Source organism: Physcomitrium patens, chromosome 17 (genome assembly GCF_059467195.1).
Source record: "Physcomitrium patens ecotype Gransden chromosome 17, ASM5946719v1, whole genome shotgun sequence".
Lineage (NCBI taxonomy): Eukaryota > Viridiplantae > Streptophyta > Bryopsida > Funariales > Funariaceae > Physcomitrium > Physcomitrium patens.
In genome coordinates, this window is record NC_143426.1 from 1,907,308 (window position 1) to 1,915,312 (window position 8,005).

Here is an 8,005-nt window from a genome sequence, read left to right on the forward strand (position 1 = left end):
ACTTAAAGAGTTCTTTCCTTCAATACTTTTATCTTAAGTTCTATAAAACTACTCTTGAATTTGATCCTTGCATAAATATTATCCAAAAATTATCTTTCATAAAAGATAAGACTCTTCAATATATAAATAATTCTTACATAACAAAAGTTTTTCCAACATAAAATACAACATAAGATGCAAAAGATAGCAAGATAGGTTCTTCATGTCTATAAAGTCCCAAGCTAGGACCCAATGATAATACTGGTAGATTCATATTACATTGAATTTATTACTATTATTGAGACAGATCCTACACCCTTGGACTACCTTCTCTTGAACTTTTAGTTTAATCAACACTCAAAAAAAATCAGATGTTACCAAATTATTCATTTAAACGAGCACAAATTTTAAATTTTTATCTAGAACAATACCAAATTTGAAAATTAATCCTTGATGAACGTAATCCTGAGGGTTTCAAAAACCAGTAAATGCCCAAAACTGATTAAGGCAAGCTCCAGCCCACCCCTCCAACTACAATTATAGATTCTATAGGAGCAGTTCTTATGTGAAGGTCTACATCATTTGAACAGCACAAAGTAGTGTTCTCCTTACTCTAAAAGTTGGTCACTAATACCTGTATCCTCATTGTATCAGTGACCAACATTCATACTTCACAGAAAACCAAACATCAAGCAAAAAAACTGCATGAATAAGGTCTGGAAGGTAAAACGCCCTGGAGCATCCAAAAAATGAAAATGCTACGACTATCACCCTGCTTAACCAACATCGCAGAAAATATTACAATTTCGTTTATCTTGCCAATTGCATTCAAGAAATACTACCAATTCAAAGTTCAGAAATAGTTTCTCATGATAGAGCATCTCCAATGTCAACATTTGATTCGGGGGCAAACATCTGATATACTGTTAGGTGTTTGAAGGGGTTTATCCAACTTCTGCTACTGTACACTCTCGATAATGACAGATGACAGAGTTATCTTTCACTATATTACACTGACCTGATTAGAAGCTAATTCCACGACACCATGATCAGGCAAAAACAATATGCAGAGGTGAGCCACTTGCTTTGTAAAGTTCAGTTTGTAATTGCAGAAAAATATAAACGAGTTGAATATACATCTAGCCTCCGGCGTTCTGCAAGGTCATCAACAGGCCATCATTGAAATCATATTCATCAAATCTAAAGCAAGTGAACAAAAAGTACAGAGAAGGCACTAGACCTCAACGTATCAATACAGAAATCTTCAAAGCTCAAGTTTCAGATAACCAGTATGTTGGGACTCATGGCAAGTTAAATCCATCTACACATATATATCGACCACCAACCCATTCAGTTAACAAATTCTATCAGTAGATGCAATTTCGGTATGTCTTGCAGCCCAAAATTGGCAGGTGCAGTTCATGACAATGCATTGTGGCAAGAAGATGAGGACTATCATTCTGAGGGTTGAAGATGACTTACAAGAAGTCTCACGGTCCACAGTTATCATAAGTTCACATCGGCCCTCGTCATTTGGTACGTCCTCATTCAGCCGGTCCTCTTCTTTCACTTGTTCACAAGCGCTCTTTGCATGCTCCAAAATCTCTTGATCAAACAGACGCTGAAGATGCTCCTGAATTGATGTCCTTAGATTTGATGCTTCAGTGGGAAGAAACCAATCGACACCAAACTACAAATCAAGAAAACAAGCTTGAATCAACATTCACAACTCCGCACGAACTATTAGATTCGGACTCAGGCTCGAAAACGAACTTCTCCGGACTACCTCTCTACAAGTGATACTAGGTGAGCTGATGTAGATAAGCGCACAAAAAAAGCACCCAGGGTTAAAATTTCAGTGCCTAAGAAACCGATTGCCGTGAATTCCACATGAGTATAGAGAACTAATGTTAGCCCTAATAGAAAGTCACTACCAGGAAGACATTCTTCACGAGTGGATGCAAGATGTAACGTCTTCAAACGACTAGCTCAAATCACCAACACCTTGAGGAAAACCTTACCACGCCTACAGTTTCCCAGCTTCCCTCTAGATCAACTAGTTTCATAGTCTTGGGAGCACATTCTGCAAACTTTTGTATATAGTGCAGAAGAAAGAGGCCACAATCCGACTCATTCTCTTGCAATGGAACCTGAAACAAGAAAATAATGCAGATTAAGTTACAAATTATACTATGGTGATGCATGTAAGCAGAAAAATCGGTTTCATGCAGGTGCTCACAAGCCTCTCAAGAGATAATTTCATCCAGCACAGCGAGAGTCGATCGGCTGTACCTACGTAAAACGAAACAAGCTGCCATCTAACAATGTGTTGCAAAAGCAAATAACCATCATCTTCATAGAGGGACGTTTGAGTACGAAATCAGGTGTTACATTTCAAGAGCTATGACAAAATGGTCTTAACCTTAAAAAGCTAAAGGGTGCTGTGTTGAGTTGTAAACAAAAACTGTGATCCAACCAAAATCAATCCACACTAGCGTTAATCTGAAATTCCGAGGTTTGATGGATAGGGGCTCTTCTAAGTAATCTGAAATGTCCACCAGTCGGTTGAATAAGCGCACAAGACATACCGGGACCTTTTTACAAGGAATATCATCAGCCTTTAATTTCTGCACTGTATGTATGCATTCATCCGCCTCGTTTTCGCCTGCTTCAACACTGTGCTTCCACTCTGCCACTAGATAACTGCCAACCACATATAAAACCGTCAATGAAAATTCAACTTCTGTGTACTCTATTCACAAAATAAATTCCGTAGAAAGCCGTAGATTTATTTCTTCTAGAGTTGTTAGGATAACAAATAATTATTTTTCTAATTTGGTATCCAAAACCCAACCACCGGCAGAGAAAAAAAACACTGCAAGAACAAGAGTCCACATGAAAACGAACAAAATCCAGTGAGATCAACATACTTCGAACGAAGCAACAGTACACGACCTACTCCACGGTAACTATTCAAGGCACTGGAAGTCGTTAATGCATTATGAGAAGTGATCTACACATTAATGGAGATGTGTTGTATCCCTGACCTTTTAAGCAATCGGAAAACTCGTTGACTGTCATGACCAAGGGACATAGAATCAAGATGGATGATGCAACGCTCACTGTCGGTCCCTTTGTCCCAACCAGGATGGCAAATGATAGCGAGGCTCCAATGCAACCTGCAACCAACACCCTTTAAAATATGTACGGTGACCAGATATTGTCAATGTGAGTCAAAGGTAAATAAAAAAATAAAATCCAGCAAATCACACTTTCTACAGCCTGAGTGTTCACTACTGCTCACTTGTCATGAATTGGTACAAAAAGATAGTCCTTCTCAAATATATTTGTCCCCCTTGTCCACTTCCGCAATTTAGAAAAATCAGCTCCTCCCTTCTTTTTCTGATCATGAAAACCACACATTTCATTTCATTTACCGCCCTGACCAGCCGATAGTAATCTGAAACTGAAATGAATCCAAGCACTGCACTTCTAGAGAATAGTTTTGTCAGGTGTACAAAGCAGCCTAAAACTCTGTTGAGACTGCAGCGTACCTGTAAACTAACCACTTCACTTAACTTCTTGTAAAAGAAGCTATTAAAGAAGTGAAAACGTTGCCGTTCTTCTGGACTAAGGAATTCATCTCTTTGTATATACCTGAAACATTGGGATAAAACAAAACAATTAAGAAATGCTCTCAAACCTAATGGTATGAAATCCATTGTGGCCGCCCGCACATGACCTTTGTAACTTAAGCTTTGCTTCCACAAAGACAAAAACATTAATGCTACTCGCAAGCACTTAAAACCTACATAATCATCCACTCTCATCATCTTGATCAAATTTTAGATTCAAAAGGATGAAATGAATGTCCTTTCTGGAAATAAAAGAAAACACACTTGATGTAAAAATCTATAATAGTATCATTCAGAAACTCCATCGGATTGAGTCTGTCAATATCTTCCGGTAGAATCTCCACAGCGTCGGAATCGGTCCTGTATTACAACATTGACCATCATAAAGTAAGAATTCAAAGGGCCATGGGTTTCTCGAAACCCTATCAGGGAGGAGGAGAATAAATAAATAAACAAACAAATATCTTCCATGAATTTGGGTTCAGGTTCCAGTACCTTGAAGGGTAAGCAACTCTGTAGCCCTCCATTCTGCAAAGGAAAACAAAGACCCAAATGCCCGCCATTACCCCAACTTAATACAAGACAACGAAATATTAACCAAAACTATTCTCACAATTTCATGGGACTCCTAACATGCGCCTTCTTCCAAATCTCACACGCAAACTGCAAACTGAGACATTAAACCCTAAATCCTGAACGACATAATCGCTGTCACCAAACACATGAACGATTGTCTCCAAATCAGACTGGGTTCTTTTCAAGAATCACCTTGCTTTCTGTGAGCTACGAAGTCCCATGCGGCGAGGCCGCTCAACAACTCCCACTCGAGTCTTTTCGATTTCGTCATCAGAAGAGTCAATCTGCATAGCTGTATCCTGGTTTAAACAGAGATTAGAATTACATTGTCCAAGAGTCCTCTCACAGCTATTAACTTCGACACACAACATCTGAAGAAACCTACAAACTGAACAAAAGTGCAACAGCAAACTAAATATCACATGGCGTAAAAACTTACGGGTGTTCTGCCAACATCTGCCTCGCGTTCACGCTTCCGACTACTTCTCGTTCTAGCAGCTGGCGTCTGTGGTTGCCGAAATCGAAGAGCACATGAGTCTTAAGTGATCTAAAATAAGGACGAATGGGGCAAATCTCCAGACAGCTATCAGAAAGGAATAAGCACTAACCCAAAATATTCAAAATCTAAACAGCTCAACCAAAATTCGTTCAACCAAAATTTGAAGTGCAACTTTTAAAAGGTTGAACTGTCAAAAGAAAACAAACGTGTTAAGATCGAGGTAAAGTTCACCTTTCGAACACAAACGCACCAAGAAGAAACATATACTGAAAGGAAGCCATCAAAAGATTTGTATGAAACAAGTTGGTATAAATAGATTGAACAGAGTATTAAATTACATCAAAAGATGTATGGCGAATTATGGGGGGGAAATCTTTACACTCTACGATGGAAAGTACGTGTGAAGTAAAGAATACCTTCCGATCACCATCTAACTGAAAGGAAGGATCAGGTGTGTTTTGCTTCCTCCTGCATTCACACAAAAAATTGAGCACAGATGTAGCCAAGAAAATGTAAAAAGATCGTGTCATGCTGTAAACAATATCTACGGTATCAGCAGTGAATGAGAGTAATTTACGCAATAAGCAACTATATCCTACACGCTCTTCAATCGACCACATGAACATGGAGGAAAATTAAGGCAACCTCCGTCGTGGCAAGTCTAATCGAGCATTAACAAAATTAATAGACGTAATTCTCAGTCCTTGTACGTAAGCGCGTTAAAAGAAGAAAAACACAGAAATAAAATAAAAAAATACAGAGGAGGGTAAATGAGAAAAGCCACTTACCGACACACCGAACAGTAAAGTCCATCTTTTCCAGCAACGTTCTTCAGATTCGAGGTCTTTTTACAAATGCTGCAACCTTCAGACTTGTCAAATTGATTTGGTGTCGATAACTCTCGACAAGAGGGCCCTGCTTGCTCCCCGGACGACACACGGGTTGCTCTGTCCGCAGATGAAGCACTCTTTTCTGGTGAAGGAAATTGGCGGGTGGTTTCAGATGATACGGTAATTTTGCCGTTGCCGAAATCCTCGTGAGGAGCAGAACTAGTTGGGGAGTGCAAGCGAATGTTATTTGAAAAGCTGTCCGTCTGAAACACCCACTCAAGTTCGTCAAATCTGGTAATTTAGCAAGGTAGCATTCTCTTAAACTCAGAACTGTTTCAAATTTAAAGCTCGATACACAATTGCTAGTTGGATAGTTATGCAAGAAGTTTATCCAGATACGTAAAAAGTTTGCAGATCCTAATCGCAGCAACGTCTCAGTGGAACTGAAGTTGACAGCATATAAGCATAACCACTACAGCAGGAACGTAACGCCTCTGTATAGACACTTCTAACTACCTTGACGGTAGAGGAAATGCCAAAACCTCTGAGTGACCCAGGCTGTATCGTCGAACTTGTCCCTCCCGTTGCCTGTCCATCCCCAATCGTGCAAGGCCCTGCACAAAAAGTAAAGTTTTGAAATTGCTGATCTCGATCTGAATGTGAAGGTTGGGCAAGAGATAAGAGGAGTAGAAAAGACTTGATTTCCTCCGCGACCTCAGTCGACCTGCCTTTTCAAGAAAGCACCAGGCTTCAGATAACCAAAAAGAAAACTCGGGTAAAGCTATCCACTATACCTCCACAGAATTCATCAAAACGCTGTGTGTCTTGGGGTTCGGGAGCTGGGGCCTGGCAAAAGCACTCGAAGTAATGAGATATAAGTAGAATGTAACAATAGGTTATCATGACACTACCCAGCGTATGGACCATCAAACCTTGGTTTATTAGGTAGTGGTGAAGTCTGCATTTTACGAACTCTTCAACTTTTAGACCAGTTGGAGAAAAAAAATGAGGGCAGAAACCTGACTAAACTTCTAAAAGAAGCCTTCAGTGAATTCTTCTTCTTAACTTACTTTGTCACCTCTTCGAGCAATCCTTGTAATGCTAGAGACTCTCCCCTGTGATTGATAGTGAGAATGTTTTTCTCTAGAGATGTTATCCTCGTCAAAACACTTATTCCAACCTGGCCGGCCTAGACCTTACTATTGAACGGAGGGTGCCACCGCTCAGACATGAGCTGCGAAAATATTTTATGTCTTGATGAAGGGGATTAGATAATGCTTATCCGTGCAGAACAGACATACATGACGTACAATAAAAACCTCATGGTAGAAACGTACCGCCTGAGACCGCTTGATTAGCCTGGCACGCTTATCCTTCTCCCTCTGTAGCTTTTGCAAATGTATTGTAAACTTGGCTCCTTCATCTGATAATTTCAAACCACTCTTCTTTCCATACACATATTCCTTATACTTCTCAATCTCGTCATCCAGCTGGGTATCAGAAAAATCCTTTAACTTTTCGGTCATGGAGTCTCCAATAACCTTAATTTCGAGATCATCTGAATCATCATCCGAATTATCCATGTCTACCGACGGGTAATGGCCTATCATGTCGACAAAAATAGCAACGAAAGGCTTTCCAGTAACAGGTGCAAAACTGCAGACAGCTGCTATGTTCGTGACTCTGCGCGATGACATCAAATGCAGATGGGTCTCCCACCCAGAGCATTCAAACCCGAGCTACATTACGACATCCACTGATGCGCAGGATCCCTCCACCTACTTTTACAGTCCCACACGGCTTCTAATTCACTTCTAAGAGAAAAATCTCAACGTCATAGATCGATCACAACACTCCAGGAGCATATATGTTTGCAAGAAGATGCATAAAACGGAGAAAAAATCCCGTACTCTCCAACAAAGAGCCGTAACTTCGCCAAATAGTATAAAATAAATAAAAATAAAAAATAAAAAATAAGTAAAAACAAAAAAATGCCTGGCTCTCCACTCCCTAAAATGCTTCACCAAAAACTTCAGCTACCCCGAACCTCTTCCACCAAAAGCAGGAGAGACAAGTTCCAATTAAATATGTACCATGGTTGACACTACTTCCAAGACCGCGCAGTAAGTTAAATAAACACGAATTCTTTATGTTAAAAGACTGGCAGCAGAACGCCTGGGCAGCGCCGCTGTCTCGCACCGTCGCCTACGACGGAGAAGAAACACACTCTTCGCATTCGGGGAGAGAGAAATGGGACTCCGACAGGAAGCTGCAAGATTACTTGCAAATCTCATTCAGTTTAGGTCTTCAAGTTGCAGCTCGGCACCAAGCAAGTTCTTCCCATTGCAATGGCGACGATCGTGAGCCCCGCCGGGTATGCACGGGTATTTGTACCAGACATCTTACGAGGCCTCAATCCTTGCAGAGGCCGGGTATAAGCATTGATGGTTTATTGGGCATGACCCTCTTCGTTGGGCTTCCTTTCG

The 8,005-nt window shown here is 40.4% G+C and overlaps 1 protein-coding gene across 3 annotated transcripts; it reads right to left on the reverse strand.

Annotated features, from left to right (window-relative positions):
- Window positions 1–831: 831 nt before the first annotated feature.
- On the reverse strand, window positions 832–7,794 carry LOC112294775 (uncharacterized). Of its 3 annotated transcripts, XR_016498095.1 has the most exons (17): window positions 6,857–7,794; window positions 6,314–6,365; window positions 6,036–6,133; window positions 5,478–5,782; window positions 5,106–5,157; window positions 4,630–4,695; window positions 4,383–4,489; window positions 4,110–4,142; window positions 3,879–3,974; window positions 3,534–3,636; window positions 3,284–3,381; window positions 3,027–3,158; window positions 2,568–2,682; window positions 2,402–2,443; window positions 2,001–2,129; window positions 1,462–1,669; window positions 832–1,133 (listed from the first exon to the last, which is right to left on the reverse strand). XR_016498095.1 is itself a non-coding variant. In XM_024545596.3 (16 exons), coding segments are annotated over exons 1-16 (1,956 nt in total). In that variant the 5' UTR covers window positions 7,217–7,794; the 3' UTR covers window positions 832–1,131. The 3 variants fall into 3 exon arrangements, 2 of the variants coding, with proteins under 2 accessions (XP_024401364.1, XP_024401366.1); XM_024545596.3 differs by lacking the exon at window positions 2,402–2,443; XM_024545598.3 differs by lacking the exon at window positions 2,402–2,443 and having other exon boundaries at window positions 6,062–6,133; window positions 6,857–7,749.
- Window positions 7,795–8,005: the final 211 nt, after the last annotated feature.